General features: G+C 43.2%; 1 protein-coding gene across 1 annotated transcript; it reads left to right on the top strand.

The window, feature by feature from the left end:
- Nucleotides 1–5,253: 5,253 nt before the first annotated feature.
- Nucleotides 5,254–18,116, top strand: WNT16 (Wnt family member 16). Its single transcript, XM_064702713.1, has 4 exons — nt 5,254–5,472; nt 5,563–5,810; nt 8,274–8,554; nt 15,045–18,116. Exons 1-4 carry the CDS (start codon nt 5,387–5,389, stop codon nt 15,507–15,509), a joined length of 1,080 nt encoding a protein of 359 aa, XP_064558783.1. The 5' UTR covers nt 5,254–5,386; the 3' UTR covers nt 15,510–18,116.
- Nucleotides 18,117–20,669: the final 2,553 nt, after the last annotated feature.

Genomic DNA, 20,669 nt, shown 5'->3' on the forward strand with positions numbered 1-20,669 from the left:
CCTGCAGGAGGGTAAGGAGTGGTAGAGGGAGTGACAAATTGCCCAGCTCCACCCTGGGAGTCAGCATCAACCACTGCACTTTTGAAGCACTCAGACACTTCCATCAGAGGGATTTATGGGGTCCTGGCACCACCTGGATGCTCCAGAGCAATACTGGGCCATGGACCTCCTGCTTGTCCCTTCCAGCAAAGACTACATCACCTCCTGGAAGGTGTTGGGGTGGAGGGTGCCTGCCCTGCTCTCCAGGATGAATCCCTTGGCATGACTGCTGCTGCCCATGCCATGCTAAGGAACGCTGATGTCCCCTCACTCCTTCCCCTGCTCCTCAGGAGTAGAGGAAATTGCAGATTCTCAAGCTCCACACTGACCCCATTTTCACTGGTGGTCACTGGAGGTTTTTGCAGTTCTTGAGCTGCTCAAACATCTCACAACACAGGGGTAAAAGGAAGTTTTCAAATAAAGAATTATAAGCACAATAGGAAACTACCAGTGGGAAAGGCACAAAAAATACAAAAAAATCTTAAACCAATTTAAACTATTTCCTTTTATCCCCATGGCCTTAACTTTTGCATGATTTAGATCAATGCTATTACAAGGTTGCTGAGATGCTAAACCCCAGCTATTCTGATAACTTGCCAGTTTAGCAGAGTTCAATTTGTTGGGGACAGCCTAAACCCTGTAGACTTTGGCATCTTGCCCATGGCTGCACACGTTTTAAACCACAACTACCCTGTCTTATGCAACAGTGGGGAAATATCACAGCTGCAGGAATATAAGAAGGGTAAGGTTTCCAAAGCTGAAAGACTTTCTTTGACAACAGTGTTAAAAGGTTTAAGTGGGTTCACATAGTCCAGTGCCAGGCCCAGTCAAAGAAAAAATTGTTAGAAAAAGAGAAGGCGGCAATCTCTGAGGAGAGGAAATAAGGATGTGGCTCAGGAAACAGATAACATCTCACACTGATTTAGCAAGATTCAGTCAGATTCAAAAAAGGATTTTATGTTTTTCATCTAACCAAATCAAAAATTTTGACAGTCTTATAAAACCTGCAAGTGCAAGGCATCCTGTAGCCATTTGATATTCAAGTGAACATTTATGAAGGGACAGATTGCTTTCTTACTAGGGAGTTTCTTGTACCTTGACTTTTAAGATGTGCTCATTACCAGTGAAAAGATATAATTTTATATGGACCTTGGATTATTCACAATGTAACTGTGAATAATCCACAGTAACTTTTTTAAAATTTTTCGATTTTATCAATCAAAAAGTGCTAAGTGGGAATGGGGCAAGAAGTGCAATAAGGATTATTTGGGACATAAAGGAAAAACGCCGAGACACAAAGGATGAAATTCATACACTGAAATGGGAAAGATCATTGAAATTGGGGGCGGGGGAAATGTGTAATTAATTACTTGAATCTGGAATGTTTTAAATGCTGTCCTATAACTAGAATGGGTCTTAACTTCAAAAAGTGGGCCATTCTTTTCTTCCCATTGCTACTACACCATGGGTAGAAAGGGACTACTTCCATATTTGTTGACACAATATCATTCTTCCACATTTCTTCCTAAGCTTCCTCTGTTTTAACTGGCCTTGTAGGTAAATTCACATGTCAGTACAAATAGTCTGACCACTGGACCAAATGCTTTGCAAATTAAGCACATGTTCATACCTTGATGAATGAGAAGATAAAAAACTGATCTTTGTATTACGACAGAGTTACAGAGTAGATTCTTGTTTCTATCATTATCCTCACTCAAACAATAAGTAGATCATTAGAAATTGAATTAGCAGTGAGAAACCAAGGAGCTGATAATGGATTTGATGATGATGCACCCCCTGACACCAGAAAATTAAATATCTCCCTGATTGTCACTTCTCTCATCACAGGATGGCAACAGTTCTGTGTGTGTGAATCATGTCTCTGTAAGGAGATGTAACAAATCGTCTGTGAAAGGGTCTTGTGGAAAGTGTTAATGCAAATTACAATTCCAATGGGAATATAAACTGTGTTGTAGGCAGCACTGCTCCTAGGGGAGCAGTTCTTCCTCCTTCCTCTAGCTGTATTACTGAAATTCAGTAATTCTTTGGGAGCAAGCATGCTGCTTCTGTGCACACTATGCATAAGCACACACACACAGAGTACCTGATCCTGCTTATCTCAGGAAATTCTGTATGAAGCTTACACATACATCAACAAAGCAGTGGTATCACATCCTCAGGAGAGTCTGGTTTAAAAATAAATAAGGAATGCCTTCTCACTGAGGGGCAGCACTCTCACTACCCCTGTGGTGCGATGGCTCTGCTTGGGTAGCACTATCTTGCCAACAATGTTCTTTCAAAGAAAAGGCCTGGCACATCTGCCATTCCCAGAGTGGTGGCACATTGTGCAGCCAAGCTCTGAGGGGGATTGGGAGTGTGCTTTTTGTGTTAGAAGTACAGATTTTGAGTTTGGTCACCACACGTGATAAATTCCATAGCTGAAGGTATAACCTGATATAGGTTTTCCTCTGTTCATTTTTATAAGATAAGGGGGTAATGACCCCATTGTATGCACAGGTAGGATAATGCAGTTTGTTCTGTTCTATTCATGTCTCTGATGGGCACCAGAAGCTCCAGGAGAAGAATAATAATTTGAACAAAGCTTTCAAAGCATTTTTTCCTTTTATCGACATTTGATTTTCTTCTTTTTTAAAATAAAAAATGTGGGCATTTTAGTATGAATGGCCACAGAAAGCCCCACCATGGCCAGAGAAAGCAAGATAAGCAGAAAGTAAAATTTATCTTCCCTGATTTATAGTAAGGTTTTCTCACTGAATTTTGGCACTTGACCATGGTTTGGATTCTGCTTCACTGTCTCTGCATCCCACTTATGTTGCTGTCTGTGATGGAGTGAATGGTCTTCCAGCAAAGAGGCCTCTGAAGCATCAGCTAATTAGAATTTCAGCCTTCAGAAACATTTGACAAATTACAATAAATTTTGGTAGGTCAGCGAGGCATTTCTAAATTGCTTCCCTTTGCCAATTTGCAAAGCACATAATGTGCAAGGTAAAGTGTTTTCCCTGGTAGGCTCTTGTTAGCCAGCTGACCTGCATGCAGACACAGGGCTCCGGACTGCAGGAACACTGCTGTACCTGCTGCCCTTGCCTGGGAAGAGAGTGCTGCTGAGGGAATAGAGCAGAGACGGTGCAAAGAGCAGGCAGGAGGCTAAAGCTCAGCAGGGCAGGGGATGGGGATCTGCTGGGAGCCCGGCTGTGACAGAAAACGGGGAGAGGCTGCAAGGGAAACAGATGGGAAGGAAGGCAGATGGGAGATTAGGATTCAAACACATTGTAACCCAAACTTTTTTAAATCAGATGGTCATGGAAAAATGTAGTTTGTTTCCAGTCACTCCTAGAGATTGAACTGGATGATGTCAAGAATTCACTTACAATATATTTTACTTTTTGTTTAGCATCAGCCCTCCAAATTGCAAATGTTTCACTGCAGAGTGAAACACGATCAAAGGGTTTCCCTAACTAGGCAAAGACAATTGTGGCAAAAAATGTACATAAAATCAGATCCCCATGAGAACCCAACAGAAAGGTAATTTATTTATTTAAGGGGCCATATATGAAATGCTACAAATAGGATTGGACTTTCTGAAATCAACATTTTTAAAATTTAAATCTTACATTGCTATTTGTGTATAAAGTTCTGTAGCTACTATAGAAAAATTCACATACAAGAATTTAGAACCAAAAGATCTATGATAATTTTAATAAATTAAAAAAAAAAAAACAGCATCAACAAAATAAAAACAAACGACCACAGAGAAGAAACTTTTTTAAAGAACCTGCAGGAAAAAATAATTTCAGAGTGGGTTTGACAAATTCATAGAGGAGATAAAGCAGCCCATAAGGAATCCACGTCTGCTAGACCAAGGCTCTGAATTAACTTTAGAAGATGGAGCCAGGAAGCAGCAGAGAGGATAAAATGAACCATGTGTCCTGGAATAATTAGATAATTCTCTGACACAGCCCACGCATTTTGGCTGGTTCAGGCCTGTTTCATGGCTGGTTCCCTGTTTTCCAGTGTCCCTCACTCTGGTCTAAGTTCCTCTGCAACCACAAGCAGATGTTCTCTAGAGTAAAATTCAGAACAGAGAAAATAAGTTATATTGAAAGGTTTAAATAACTAGTGGGGTCATGAGCAATCTGCCCAGAGTTGATGGGAGACACTTTGAGAGAAGATACATAAGCATGAAGTGGGAAGGAGGCATCATTTTCTAGATCTATAGACCACAGACTGTGCTCTTAAAACATCTCTGCACGTTCATGGGGGAAAAAGGCAAGGGAAAACAGCACATCTACGTGATTATTTCCCAAGATGTTGTACTCATAAAAAAGTTCATTTGTCATTGAGATGATTTATTGTGTTCTTCACTTGGAGCTATTGTCAGTCCACAAGAGCTATTTCACTAATTTACAACTGTGTCAAATCAAAGTTTTACAGATCTGTCATTTTATCCAGATTATTTTTAGTGCAGGTGTTTTGCTTACACAGAAGGAAGCAGCAATATATTGTGATCAAAGAGGACTCGAAAGGTCCAGAGTGCCAAGAGCAGCTCTCCATCAGGTGCTAGCTGACTCATTTGCTTTTAATGTGTAACTGAGGACTAGCTATCCAGGTAGAAGTTGATAAGATTGTCTCACTGGAGTTAACAGGAGTGAACAAATGCTGTCCTAATGAATACTGACTCAGTTAACACTGCTAAAGCATAGGAAGATTGGAATAAAAAGTGTAGGGAATGTTACGATGGGTTAACATCTCTCTCATTTCTGTGGATTAAATCGGTGCAGACCTACGGGGTCCTTTGCCCCAGCTCTGCTCTGCTGTGCCCGGACCCCACTGCGCCCTCGCAGCCGCTCTGGGCCCTCACGGCTCAAGAGGCAGCACCGCGGAGGCGCGGCCGTGCGGGGCCGTGCGGGGCCGCGCTTTGTGCAGCAGTGCGGATCAGTGCGGAGCCGTGCGGAGCCGTGCGGATCGGCGCTCTGTGCAGCGGAGCCCCCGCCGCGTCCCCGCCCGGCCCGCCCCGGCCCGCCCCGGCCCCCGGGCGGCCAATGCACGGGCGGGGAGGCACAGCCGGGGAAGCAGCCGGGGAAAACATCAATCCCAACTTTCTCACCTTCACGGGAACCGAGCGCTCCCGATGTGTCCCCTCCCGCCGCCCTCCCTGCCAGCCCAGCCTCCCCGGCAGGGCCGTCCGACGGGCCAGGCTCGCCGCGCCAGCTGTCCCCTGTCCCTGGAGGGGGCCGAGCCCGAGTAGGGGTGCCCCTGGTACGGTCCCCCTGGGTCCGTGCTGGCCGCGGGCAGGGGCGGCGGCGCGGCGGGGCTGGATGCGGCTGCCATGGGGCGCGGGGCTCCGCTCGCACCGAGCCTGCTGCGGGCGGCGCTGCTGCTCGCCCTGTGCCCCGCCGCCGGCAGCACCTGGATGTGAGTAGCCGGGGTCAGGGTGGGAGGCTGCGCCGAGCCCGTCCCCCCGAGCCCGTCGGGGCCGGCGCTGACGGGCCGCTGCCTCCGCAGGTGGCTGGGCATCGCGGCCGCCGGCGGGCCCGAGAGGCCGGGCTGCGCCAGCCCTCCGCTGAGCCGCCGGCAGCAGGAGCTGTGCGAGCAGAAGCCGGAGCTGATGCCCGCGGTCCGAGAGGGAGCGCGCCTGGGGCTGCAGGAGTGCCGCAGCCAGTTCCGACACGAGCGCTGGGACTGCCGCTCGCCGCCCGCCGCCCGCCGCGGCACCGCCGGCACCGCCGGCACCGGGCAGCAGCTCAGCAGCGGTGAGTGAGAGACCGAGGGACAGACCACCGCCCCGGGGAGCGCCACAGGGAGCGCTGCGCTCGGCGGGGCCGGGACCGGGACCGGGCCGCCCCCGGGAATGGGACGCGGGGACCGTCCGCGCGTCCGTCGGCTGGGCCGGGCGCAGCCGGGCAGGGAGGTGCCCGCCGCCGTCCCGGAGGTACCGCGGGCACACGAAATGCAGCGAGCAGAACAAACCTGCGCTTCTCTTTGCAGCGCTGTTGTAGCTTCTTGTAGTTTTCGCGTAGTAAGTTCGTGGATGGCACTGCCCGTGGGTAGATCCACTTAACTGTATTGAAATAGTGTTGTTCTCAGACTTATGTTGGGTTTATCCCCTTGTGTCGTAGTTACTAAATAAGCGGGCTTATGACATATCATTTAAGAAAGATCACTTGCAGGTAAAAATGTCTGCTCAGGGCAGATACAATGTGAAATGCTATATAATATATAATATATAATATATAATATATAATATATAATATATAATATTATAATATATAATATATAATATATAATATATTATTATTATAAATATAATATATAATAATGATCAGCACAGTGAGACCAAAGGTGCTTTTTTTTTTTGCTTAAAATAATTATGACATTGCTAGAATTTCCACTAAAACAAGGATGAGGATTTTTGTATCAAATGTCGCACCAAGACTTTCCTGTGAGTTGCAAGGATCCTGCAACTTTTTTTTTTTTTTTAGCTCCCTAGTTACTGATTGTGTGATGGATGTGATTTTAAGTTTTGTAGTACTTCACTTTGTGTTCATGCAATCTTTGTACTAAAGCAGTGTAAAACCCCCCAAGTTTTAACCATGAAAACATAAAGTGAGGAATAAAAAGTGATGCATATTCCAAAAAGGAAAGGGGAAAAAAAGAAAATGGGAGTTTTCCCCACTGTATGGAGCCATGTGTGTGTTAGTCCTTCTTTTCAACAGAGAGGACTGTTCCAGAGGACCCATAAATGAGTGCCACTGCTCACCCACACAGCTTCACTAGTGTGCACTGTGGAAGCCTTTATGATGGTACCAGCACCACAGACTAATACAAACAGGAGAAACAAATAGGAATTTTCCTGGTCCTGAGCAGAAACATTGGAGACTGGAAATAAATAATTTTCACAACAGTAAAAATTGGCCCATTTCAGTAAAATTTCAGCTACATTTATTGACCACTCAATGTGATTCAATTTGCTTAGAGTATGCCTTACACAGTAATGTGTTAAATGTGGCTGGGTGCCACATCATGCCAGAAGTTTCAGAGAATGGGGCAGGCCTAAGGAGCCAGTCTAACAAGTAAAGGCCTTTCATGCTTCTGTCTTTCCCATGGCCAGTTTTTATAGGAAAAGCACATGGCCAAAATATCTTTGTGCTGATTTCTGCCTCGTTTAAGACTTTTGGGACTCTTTGCAAGCTTTGTGAATTAGAAGAACATCAATGTTTGCTAAATTTAGCATGAGGTAAGTTTTGGCCCTGTACCAAAGTAACCTGGGATCATGACAGCTTCTCTGAGATTTAGACTGACCTTTTCTTCTTCAAATCAATATGAACAGTGAAAAGCAGAGTGGAGAGTAAGGGGTTTGGAATGTGGTTCATTTGGAGTTTGATTCTTCATTTATTACTTGGCTTGAAAATTTCTGTGGCAAATAAAATTCCTAATCAAATTTAGAAAGAAGTTACCAAAAATTGCATGGTACCATGTGACCATGTTCACAGGGGTCCCAGGATGAGGGAAGAGACGAGGCTCTGACTCCATGTTTCAGAAGGCTTGATTTATTATTTTATGATATATATTATATAAAAAAAAACTATACTAAAAGAATAGAAGAAAGGATTTAATCAGAAGGCTAGGTAAGAATAGAAAAGAAATAACGATGACAAAGGCTTGTGGCTCGGACAGAGAGTCTGAGCCAGCTGACTGTGATTGGCCATTAATAAAAAGCAACCAACATAGGCCAATCACAGATGCACCTGTTGCATTCCACAGCAGCAGATAATCAATGTTTACATGTTGTTCCTGAGGTCTCTCAGCTTCTCAGAAGGAAAAATCCCAAGGAAAGGACTTTTCATAAAAAATGTCTGTGACAGTACCAGTACTGAGAAACAGCATTATTGACAGCATGGCCATATGAAGAGGTCCTGAAGTAATTTTGGGGTATGAACATCCACTGCTTTGAGCAAGTCCACACTACAGACCAAGCTGTGATGACTTTAAACTTGTGACTGTTACTAACTTTTAATAATCATCTGGTTTGTAAAGTCCCTTTCTGCAGCCCGTGTGTGGTTTGGGGTCAGTTTGGGGTCACGGTGTGGGGTTTGGTGGTCCCATTATGGGGCGAGGGGTCAGTTTGTGGTTTGTGGATCTCTGTTGTGGGTGTGGGCGCCGGGAGGGTGCCCGGAGGCGGTTCTGGGGTAACGTGTCCCTGCCTCGCTGTGCAGGCACCAAGGAGACGGCGTTCGTGTCGGCGGTGACGGCGGCAGGGCTGGTGCACTCGGTGACGCGCTCCTGCAGCGCCGGGAACGTGACCGAGTGCTCCTGCGATGTCACCCTGCGGCACGGCGGCTCCGCCAGCGAGGGGTGGCACTGGGGCGGCTGCTCGGACGACATCCACTACGGAATGTCCTTCAGCAGGACGTTCCTGGACGCGCCTCTGAGGAACGCGACGGGCAGGAGCGGGCTGGTGGCCATGGACCTGCACAACAACGAGGCCGGCAGGCAGGTGGGTGACACCCAGGTGTGGCAGCAGCCGCTCCATCACCGTCGTTGGCAAAGTGACACCAGCCACAGGAGGTGGGGCCTTGGCTGCAGGTGTTCGTGGGGCAGTGGCAAGAGCAGCAGTAACATCACCAAAGAAACGTGTAGAAACTCAGAACCAGAGCTGGTCTTAACCAACTAACTTCTGTATGTTAAAATAAAATCCACAAAATAAGTAATAGATCTGTAGTACTTAAATAGTAAATTTCTCTTAATTAGATATTTGATATTCAACTACAAACTTGAAATAGGCCTGTTATCATCATATTATTATATGATTTTTGTCACTGATTATTCTGTTATTATCATGACCTGCATTTATAATTCTCTCTAATAGTGAATGAGAAGGCCAGCTGGACACAGGGCCTCATTACTCATCTTGCAGTCTGCAGTCCTCACCTGAGAGTGCAAGCTTAACATTGTTCAGAGGAGAAATCAAGAGTTAATATTTTCTTTAAAAACATGGAATAGAAATGACACCTTCAAAGTAGCTCATTGGTTAGGACATGCATCAAAGAAGTGAAAGGAGACTGATTTTGGATGGCTTTTTTCAGTCCAAAGAACTTCCAACCCAGGCTTGCAGAGGAAAATGGTGTGTTTGGGTGTGTGACATTGGATTTTCCTTCCTGTCCAGCAGAGGATGTAAAATGGGGGCAGCAATAGCCTATGCAGGGGAATGTGAGCCTGTAATCTAGTGCTTTCATCTGGAATGACAGAGATTTGTATTAGTTTTACTTTAAAATTACTTTCTCTTCTTTACCTTGGAGATTTCATCTTTAACAGCTCTCTCTGGGCCCATAATACTTTAAATCTCTTCTGCTCAGTGACACAGCTTTAACTAAAGGGAAAAAAAGAAAGGGAAAACTTCTGGTTTTGACTATACATATTGATGGACCCCATCGTGACTCTTGAATTTCCTGTAGCTGGAAGCAGCATCAGTGTATCAACTGTAATTGTTGTATTACAGTGTATTACTGTAATCAACTTTCCCATCTGCCATAGACAGGGAATAGCCATAGTAAGCCATCATAAGAGCCATGGTGGTATAATTGAAAATTACTTTATTTGAAGTAATTTTTATGGGTAATATGTGTTATTTCATTTAATGAAATATGTTGTTGGAAAAGCAGAAAATCTTTCAGGTTCCTTCCAACCAAAACCATTCCATGATTCCAGGTGACAGAGACCCTTTTTTGTAACTGAAGTAGTTGAAGCAAACTTTAAACCTAAGTAAAAGATGAGATCTAAAAGCTATGAGTTTAATTAGATGTCAGTCAGCTAAATCACCTCCAAGGAAAGGTGATTGATATCTTGTAGGAAGAGATGTTAATAAGAGGAACACAATATTTCCTTAAGGAAAGAGCAAAGAGGTGTTTATCATATTTGTAGAGTGAGATAATCAAGGAAGAAATATATATAGTCAACTTCCATGCATAAATATTTTGTAATTTAATGGCAAAATGTAGGATAAAGCAAATATTTTGATCACTGTCCAGAATAAAAAGAATGTTTGTTGTTGGTACTTGGGATTTCTAGCAGCAATATTATCTGAAGTTTAGCATAACTCTTCATTTTTGTATTTTCAAGTCTTAACTAGGAGTTGCTGGAAAATGTTGGCCTTCATGTTTTGGGGCTTACAAGAAGGATGTTTTGATATTTTATGACCTTTTGTAATAAATCCTATCATGTTCCTAGTTTGGTGTCTTGCAACAGCAGTATTCCAGGGACAGTACTTCTGTGTTTGTTTGGAGTTAGTAAGAGAACTGGTATGTGCAGAATTCTCTTATTTCTCTCTTATTTCAGTACAGAATGTTATTTTATACTTCCACATCTCATAGTTATCATGTCAACATATAAAAATTTTAAAACTCTGTGTCTTTTGAATTGTCCACTAATCCAACTCTCAGAAGGTTCAGATTGCATCCTTATTCTGCTACAAGATAAACATTCATCATCCTTTAGCACAGCAATTTTCAGCGTGCTTAGGTGTGCATATGTGAGCTGGGCTCTTCTGCTCCTTGAACAAAAGGATGTGGGGAGTCAGGCACTATGGGTTCACTATCATTGTATTAGTATTATTTCACTGCTGGAAAAATTCTGCTCACTTCTCCACTTGTGGAAATTTATTTGATATGGGACTTGTTTGGAGAGTTTGTTTTTACTGATGCTTGTGGATTGGTAAGAGACTCACCAAGTTTGGAACTGTTCTTAAGTGATGCACCTCTGGTAGGACATGTGCTCGTCTTCATGAATAATCATATCAGTTCTACCAGTGTCTGAAACTGGGACATTTGATTACAGGCATTGGTTCCTGTGACAAAACAAGGACTGGCAGTCCTTGTCTCACAGCTGAGAGCAGTGTCTGCAAACAGAAAGCTCAGCTTGGATGTGTTAAGCATTAACTGGCATTAGAGGGTATGCAAAGTGTGATTCCATTGACACTCTTTGCTGCAAATCGATCTCTGCTTTCTGCCCCATCTGTCTGTTCTAGCCACAGATTCCCACCCCGTGCTGCTCCCTCTGTTAATTGCACTGGATCAATGAAGGGAAGACAGTTAAAAATGATCTTTTTCTCAGTTTTGATTTAAAAAAAACAGCAGTGTTCATCCCTGTTCATCACTTAGCCCTCCACTCTTGTTGTGCGTGTTGTACCACCAAGGCTGAGTGGCAATAGGGGCAGGAGGAGCTGCTCAGATGGGTCTGTGGCTGACCACAATGCTGGTGGGCCCAGCTCAGTCACCACCCTGCTCATTTCTCACAAGCTATCAGTCAGTTCCATAACCCCCCTAGGAAAGCCTGTCCCAGCTTGCTCAGAATGACACATCCATCCACCAGGTGTCTGTGACAGTGCTCCTCTGAAGCTCTCCATGGAGCTTTGTTTCATATGGAGAATCCTCTCACTATTTCATGAATAGCTGAACAGATTCACGATATGAACCTAAAATGTGGAACAGAACACTGGTTGTGTAGTCAGTCTGGAGGTCGTGGTCCCAGTAACTGTGCAGTCACTGTGCACTGCTGAGACACAGGTGTGTGCTGCAGCTGTGTCCCACCTCAAGGCCATGTTGGCTCCATAGGTACAATCTTAGGTTTGCTTGCACCATCAGGAAATGCCTAATGCCTAAATATTGCCAGATGTTCAATTATGGGAGATTTTTCATTGAAGTTCAAATGACAGACTGAGATGCAGTAGCATGTTCTGTGATCAGGCAAAGCAAAATGTCACCTCCCTGTGCTGGCAACTTAAAGTATATTGGAGTCCAGGCTTAAAATTTGCCCATTATAGCAGCTGGTTAGCAAGATACTGAATCACATTTGTGTTTCTTTCATTCATCTATTCATTCATACACTGCTAATGTATGCCACATTTTTATATTCTGATATCAGTCTAAGAGTTAAACATCAGTTTCTGCTCCTGTTTCGAAACTCTGTCTCCCTCTACTTTTGTTTAATGAAAGACACTGAGTGTCATCTGCTGGGCTATTTGCCTACATGGCCCTTAGAACCTAGCAGGCATGTCCAGAGCTTCCTCTGACAATTTCTGAGTCCTTCTGACCATAGTGAGTACCTTATTGTACTGCAGTGAAAATGAGGATTACATCTGTAACATTTCAAATCTACTAGCACAATATGATTTAAAACTACTTTGAAATTCTAGTTACTTGACAAAAATAACTTATCATTCAAAATTGGAAAAATGCTATTAAATCCTTTCTATTTTTAAGTAGCATGTAAAATTTATCTTTTGATATTGTGTTTGATATTCACATTTTATTAGGTCATCTGTCTTCTGACAGACTTTTTGTCCTTGTATTTTAAATTCTCATCTGCCCCAATCACTCTTACATCTTAATGAATCATATTCTGACTACCCAGTGATTTCATTGTTGACAGATTCTTGAGATATGAGCAAGGTCAAGTGTGTCTATTAAAGAGAAACTAGTCTATGTAGAAGAGATGGTAAGTATGTACCATCTAGAATTGATTTGCCACTAAAAGAGTCTGTGTGTGCTCATGGGTGAGAGTTTGCTTGTTGCAATATTGTTATTTTTTCCAGTAGTGGAGAAAAATCTCCCATTGCAAAAGCAGCCCACAGCATGTGGAAGTATTTCCTGTACAGGATTGCCTCTTTGCCAGGTTTAGTTTGTAAAGGCTGTTCTAGGTCAAGGGCACATGCCTGCTCTTCCTTGCTAATGTTTTTTGTGAATGTCTTGCATATTTGGCTTCCATAGTAACCTCCACCTACAAATCGTTCCTGTTTATTCACCAAAAAAGTGACTCCAAGCAAACACTTTGGTCATGTGGTTTTTTTTAAATGTTTGTAGTTTTATGCAAATGCCAGCTCAAGACTGAGTCAACACCTTTAGGGCAGAATGTGCCAGGGGGCCTCAATGCCCAGTGAAACCAGTGGAGTGACCATGCTGGACTCATCCCAAACTTCAGTGACCACAGACCATGATGAAAAGTCCCAGTTTAGCACACAGAATAGAAATAGCTCATTTAATTTGCTGTATGCCTTGGAATTTTGGAATTTTGAAGATGGCATTTGTGCTGACTGAGCTACCAAAATGAGTCTGGGGCTCGAGGTTTTTCTGGTCCTGCAGAAGCCCAGGGGGCTTGGTAGCATTTCAGGTATCACATCTCACTGCAGAATCAAGGCTTAGGAACTGGCACAAATGAAACTACTGTCTCAGGGGCAGCCAGAGGAGGATGTTAGATTTTCTGTTTGTTTAATTCAGTTTCAGAAAGACATAGACTGACAGCAGCTAGTCTATAGTATATGTGGAGGCTGAGGGATAAGCAAAGGCTCAGGATGAAATGTAATAAACATCATGTAGTTGGGGTGTTGATTTCTTTTTCCCCCCCCATGTTTTGGTAAAACTGGTTCCTTCAAAGAGGATTAATTTCAATATGCATTGGCCTTGATGCATGGGGAGTTTCAAAACAAACTTACTGTGAATTAATTTAAAATCCACACTTACTGGTAAATTTCCCAATTGCTTTGATTGTGTAAATTAAATATGGGGGGAAAGGTTAGTAAAATGGAAGATAGCAACATGTGCTTTCCACACTACTAACCAATGGCCCTTATGAGTCTACAGGATGGCTCCAGAAGATGTTAATGCAAACGTAAAACAAACCAAAAATTATGATATCTGGTACTACATCTGCACATGTGTGATTTTTCAGTGCCTTTTACAAACTCTATTATTTGTCATTAGAGGGTTGTCACAAGACTAATTGTATGATTTTGTATGATGTTAGAGAAGGAGGTATTGTATTGATTGTCTCCTGTGTGTTTGAGTCAGTCTCAAAATAAAGGAAGTTACTGCTTGTTTACAGATTCCAGTTGTTTGAGGCCTGATATCCTACAAACTGAGCCAAAATTGTTACGTGTTACAAAAAGCTTAACACAGGCTTCAGATTCACATTGTTGGTCAGACAGTTACTGTTCAGCCCAGCCCTTGCTTCTGCATGGGGATGGAAAAGTAACTCATCTAAGTATTTAAGTATTTTTTGTTGGCAAGAATTTAAGTGTTTCAATAACTGTGAAACCTTGCTTAAACGTTGACAGTTATAAAAGTAATATGAATGCAACTGCATAGTTGTGTTAAATGGAGCCATTATGAAAATGGAAACACTAGAAATTCATACTAGAACTAGTTATGTCTAAATTAAAAGAACAGGCCTTAAGACTATAAGTGAGAAGGACCTGAGATTTGCTACGGATTACCTGAGCCGAAGACACCTCTGCTAAGCCATGGTGGGTCTTTTGACAGACTTTCTGTGAAGCCTGGAGCTGTGGGCATCCTCCTGCTCTTCCAGCAGTTTGCCCAGAGGTGCCTTCTCCCGTGCTGCTTTGGGTGCTGAGCCACACTGGCTCTGTTGTGTGACTCCAGCCATTCCTGTGGCCTTAGGTACACACAGGGTTGTCAATATTTAGTGGTCTTCACAGTAGCTGTAAAGTACCCTTAGAAGGCACTTAAAGTACTCTTAAAAGGCAACATAACAGGACACTTACTTGCCCAGTCAGTGTCTTCCAAAATAGGAAGGGTGCCATGACCTGCCCTATCCTTGCTTTCCTCTTCTGTTCCCCACTAAATCCTTTTGCCCATGAGAGCCTTTTGCATTCCAGCAGTGGGAGGAGCAACACAGGACACGTCATTCAGGTATTTAGGATCCTCCAGAATGAAAAGCCATCCAGAAATCACTGTTGTGATCAATATTGCTACATTATGGCCATTGCAAACTGCAAATGAAAAGCAAGTCTGAAGATCGTGCCTGTCATAGTGGGGGTCCAGGGCTGGAAACCTGGTTCCTAACACATTCTCTGACTTTCCTGTTGTGGAAATGGCAGTGGCAGCTGTAATATTAAATACTTTGAGACATTTGTCAGGCAGCATTCCTGATGAATGAAAGAGCACATCCAAACGTTGTTCTCCCTTTGCTTTCAGGCTGTAGCAAAGCTGATGTCTGTGGATTGCCGTTGTCATGGTGTTTCTGGGTCCTGTGCTGTGAAAACTTGTTGGAAAACCATGTCATCCTTTGAAAAGATTGGCCGGTTTTTAAAGGAGAAATACGAAAACAGCATACAAATATCGGACAGACTGAAAAAAAAGCTACGCAGGAAAGAGAAAAGCCAGAGAAAAATACCAATTGGGAAGGAGGACCTGCTGTATGTGAACAAATCGCCCAATTACTGCGTGGAAGACCAAAAACTGGGGATCCCTGGCACTCAGGGCAGGGAGTGCAACCGCACGTCGCAGGGCCCCGAGGGCTGCAACCTGCTGTGCTGCGGGCGCGGGTACAACACGCACGTCGTGCGGCACGTGGAGCGCTGCGAGTGCAAGTTCGTCTGGTGCTGCTACGTGCGCTGCAGGAGGTGCGAGACCATGACCGACGTGCACACCTGCAAGTGAGCTGAAGCGCAGGAAACACGGCCGGAGCAGCCAGCCTGCGTGCTGCACACAGCTCCTGCCACGGGGGCAGCAGCCACTGTCACCATGCGGGATTTCAGAGGGATCGGCCTCAGGGGAACAGGTACTGCCGCACCACGGGCAGTCCAAGTGAGCCTCGACTGAAAGGACAGCTGAGTAAACATCGGGCTGCGTGCAGGGACAGCTTAAACAGCAAAAAGGACTCCTGATGACACATTTGAACGTGTTACTCCATGAGCAGAGACAGATGCTAAACTTTTCAAGTATTTAATAGACACAATGTCCTGAAGATCCATGTGTGGTGGGTGGGCACAGTGGAGAAATCTCAAGATCTCATTAGCCAGAGACTGAAGAGTCAAGAGAGTTTGTAAAACACATTCGACATAGTCCTTATGTCTGTGCTTTTAAAACTGGGACTAGACAGATCATTTCTGCAGACTTCAGAAAGACCCACTTTGATAGGGAAAGAGTTCAGCTGTTGAGCACGAAGCATTTGCTTTGCAGCCGTTCACAAAACTGCCTCCTGCAAAATGTGCAGAAAAGCACTGGGAAGTGAGGACCGTGTGTGACTGCAGAGCTCAGCAGTGCCTGCCTGGAAAAGGAGGGTCAAGCTGTGCCCAGAGGAGAGAGGCACGAGCACAGACTAGTGAATGTGAATGGGGTACCAAACAGCAACCTCAGGATTTTTAAAAGGTTGTCTGTCCTTTAAATACACAAGGGACAGGCCTGAGAGGGGACAGAAATATAGTTTGATATTTGAAGGAAATAAAACCCTCTGCAGGCATTTCCTGAGTATCTGAGCACACATTTTGCGAATCAGCTGTAATTGAACAAACTAACATAGCACACTACAACACAGCTGGTTGTCACCCCACTCTTGAATTCTATGCAATAATCTGCCACATTCAACCATCTCACTGGTGGTTCACCATCTTTATAGAAATTAACCACATGAGATTTACCCCAAAGGAATCTGCCATAAAGCAAAGGATTTTCTAAAATAGATTTTCTTTATAGAATCAGCATGTAGAATTTTTCATTAGGTTGCATCTTCAATAAGTTCAATGCACAATATAATTTATGGATTGGCTCACACCACTAAAATATTTAAACTGTTAATGATAACACTTTCACTGTCTCCATATGTTGGCTTAATTTTATTTTACATCTGTGATAGGTTGTTTATTTTTATGCAGTGATTTAATGCCTGGCATAAAAAGCATCATGTGAAAAGATTACTGTTGTTTAATTGTGCAAAGAACTATTTTTGATAAGACAAGAAAGTTTATATTTTGTAAATATTTAAATTATGCAAGTTATGTAAAAGGTTTCCACAACTAATGTGAGAAGACTACAGCCATTGAGATTTGTTGGTTAGATATTTGTTAATATTGTAGTAACCTTCAATTGAATTTTGTTTGCTTGTGCTGGGGGAAATTAGTCAGAGAACTGCATAAATGTTAGGGTTTTTATCATCAGGGTGGTTATAACTATTGCAGTTCATACACACTGATGAGAAATACTATGATTTTCTAAAAGGTCAGTTAATTAGTATTCTGCATACTTTCTTTTTTATTATTCTCTTAAATGCATTTTACAAACACTGAAATCCCAGCTCCAGAGTAAGTACTCCCACTGAAATCCAGGGAATTTGGAAGGGTTTGCAATCCTTTAACTTCTTCCATACTAACAGCCAGCTTTTAGAAACTTGGGACAGTTTGGCTGAGGCTTTCAAAGTTACTTTGAAGAATTCATTTCCTAGTAATCAGTCATATTCCCAGGAAAGATGGTGACCAGATTCTGAACTGTCACTCTTTATTGGATGTGTAAGTCAGGAAGAAGGAAACAAAATCTTCTGTGTTGCAGTATTTCACAGCCTGATGTGGGTTATTTTAGGAACATCAGTTCCTAAAATTATCTGCTAATTGGAACTTTACTCCACATTTGACCATCTCCATGGTCCATCTCCATTGGCCTGACCAAATTATTATCTTGGGACCACAGAAAAATCTGCTGTCTGTGGGGAAGGGTGCTCAGCATGCCAGTAAGGCACTGCCACAAGAGGTTTCAACACCTTCTCTGTGAAAACTTGGATAGGGAGAACGTATCACTGTGGAAGACCCTGAAGAGAGAGTTGTGAGCCCGGGTTGTTTCAGCAGTGAAAATAAACCCACAGACTCCTCAGGCTGTGCCACAGGACTGATTGGCAGCATGGATGGGAGATGACTAAACGGCACGAAGTCCTGACAGAACAGTATCATACTCTCTACTGAGACCATACTTGGGATAATACAATTTTTGACACCTGAAATAAAATATTATTTAAACTCAGTAGTTTGCTGTTTTGGCTTTTGTTTTGTTTTTTTCCTGTTCATTGATTGCAAGATCAGCAGGAGAAAGAGAATTAAGCAGCTGCTTTGGCTGCCTCCAGGGATCAGAAACTTCCCAGAGGCTGGAGTGATTTCCATGCATTTTACACAGTAGACAATGTAGATGTACTATTACAGTGCTCTCTGCTGATCCCTGCCTCTCTCCCTATATATTCTAATTACCTGAAACAAGAGTTTTCATACCTGCATACTTCCAATGACAATAAACAGATGATGCTCATTTTATTAATATACTACAAAACTCAACACAAGGTGTAGTTATATACATGGTGGGTTAGGTCCTTTTGAGGCATCTATGAGAACTAAGACATAAATGAAGAAATCCACCAAGTTTTTCAATGGGGTACAAAGACCTGGGAACTTGAGACTGTACTGATACAAAAAATGCTAAACATTCAATGCTGGAAAGGATCATTAGAGAAGATTGATGTAGTATTTGGTAGGCAAAAACATTTGCAAGCTATGTTCCACAGAAGATAGCACTCTCTTCCACTGCCATCCCTCAAGCACAAAGAGGAGTTATGATTCCTCCTCAATCTGGAACACCTTTCTTCATGTCTTTGCATGAGCCTGAGCCTATATCACGTTATGGACAACACCCTCAGAAAGGAGCAGAGCTTTCTGAGGCAACAGGTGATTACAGATTTAGAGATTATAGCAACTGAAATACAAGATTAAAGGAACTGGTTTGAGTGTTCTGGAGAGGAGAACATAGGGCTAGGAAGAATGTAAAAAGATAGCTAAATAGACAGTCATCCATGTTTAACTTGCTAAAAAGTAATTGTTTTCAGCTAAGAAGATGGGGACAGCACATGAGCCAACCCACCTAGATGGACAGTTAAGCACAGGAAATGATGTCTGAGGAATCTGTTTCAACCTGAGTCTATGAAGGATGCCTTAGATCTTTGTAACCTTGAAAGGGATAACAACAGAGGCAGCAAGGAGGAGCTAAAAGTGGCTTTAAGGCTATGAGAAATGCAAAGAAGCATCTCAAGTAGAGCATGTTCTCTCTTGCCATTGTTCACTTTTTCAGCCCCCAGGGAGCCAGGAGCAGGGTGTGGCTGAAGCTCAGGATTTTGTGCCCTGCTGGCCTGGTGCTCAGAGGCTGAGAAGCAACATCACTTACATCCCTTGCAGAGCATCAGGAGCCACTGACACCTCGTGATACCACTGAACACGTTAAGAGCTGTTCTCACACTTTTCTGCTTCAGCCTCAAAGTTCCCATCCAGCCTTACAGGTTTCTTCAAGTTTCTTTAACAGGCCCCTTGCATTCAGGCTAGGGTGTGGCCTTAAAACTGAAGAGGATTTCATCAATAAAAAGTCCCTTGCTTAGCATCCACCTTAGCCATGATCCAAGTCAGTTAGGGAGGCACTACAGTCCTTCCCATCTTTTCAGAGCAGTCAGCACTTACAGTGGCAGTATTAATTCTTTCCCCTTTTGAAATTACCCACCTGGCCTCTTATTAATACACTCATTCTTGAAAAACACTCAGACTGCAGAAAACCCAAACAGTTCAGGAGACATTACATACACATGAAGCATTTAGCAGTTAATTCAATGTCTGAGGAAACTAAGTGCCACAGTAAGACATCTAGAAAGCAAAACATGCTGAGCAAAATAAAGCTTTTTCCAAAGTGGCAATCAGGAAACTAAGGCTGTAAAAGCATCTGCTTTTCCCAGAGGGAAAAAAAAATAAAAAAAAGCTGGATCATGAAAGACACTAGGGAAGGTGCAGAGGGTACATCAAGGCAGAGACCTCCTTCAGTTTCTTTTTTAGGACTCCTATTAATCCATATAAAGCAGCACTAGTAAAGCAGTTAGGAGCTGTGATTTACATTGAAGTCATCTTCAGGTGCCTTGAATCCCAGCTGGGTATTCCTTTAAGTTGAAACCTTCTTGTGTCCTTCTTCCCCTCTTCTCATAGTTCTGCTTTTTAAGGTAGACATACCTCACAACCTTTCTCTTCCCTTCCCTTGCTGCTCTGTTCTCAACAAGCCTGCAAGATGCTACACATGTTCCCATCACTTCCACATAGGAAAATGTGGATCCTGGAGCTTTGTCACACACAGGTATTTGTCCACCTGTACCTTCATCTTTGCAACTGATTTCCTATCCCCAGCTGGAGAGAGGCCAGAATAGTCATCTTGTGCTTGGCAACTCAAGTGAAATGCAGATGGATTACCAGAAAGTCCTACTGATTTCAGAGAGTTCATCTCAGCAGCAGGATACTGTAACTTGCTCACTCAAGGCAGAGAAGGCAGGACCAGATCTTGCAGCAAGTCACCAGAGCATGATGATGGAGAAAAGCAAGGAGACACCATTTCTGTGGCCACTCCAGTACAGCTTCTAAATATCTGGCAAGAGTCTCATTAAATACGATACCATACAGATTTGAGGACAAGGCATTGAGAGTAAGAGGAAGATTTCCATCAAAATTTTAAGACTCAAATTATTTAAAATGCAACAAAAACAATTCTACCATTTCATTGCTTTAAAATACATTGTTTAAAAAGTTTGTTGCAGGTACAACTTTAAGGGGTTAAGAGAATCATGGTATCATTACTCAGCTTAGACTGCTAATAAAGGCACACATTCTCCATTTAATTTTGCAGAGGAAATTTTAACTTTTTAATTTGAAGAAAGATGAAATATTCACTGGCATTCAAAGCCATAATAATGAAGACAAATGTAGTCCAAGGAAACTACTAATGCAGCCAAATAGGGTTTCTTCCTCTTAAAACCCTGCTGAG

This window comes from Zonotrichia leucophrys, chromosome 1A (genome assembly GCF_028769735.1).
Source record: "Zonotrichia leucophrys gambelii isolate GWCS_2022_RI chromosome 1A, RI_Zleu_2.0, whole genome shotgun sequence".
Taxonomy (NCBI): domain Eukaryota; kingdom Metazoa; phylum Chordata; class Aves; order Passeriformes; family Passerellidae; genus Zonotrichia; species Zonotrichia leucophrys.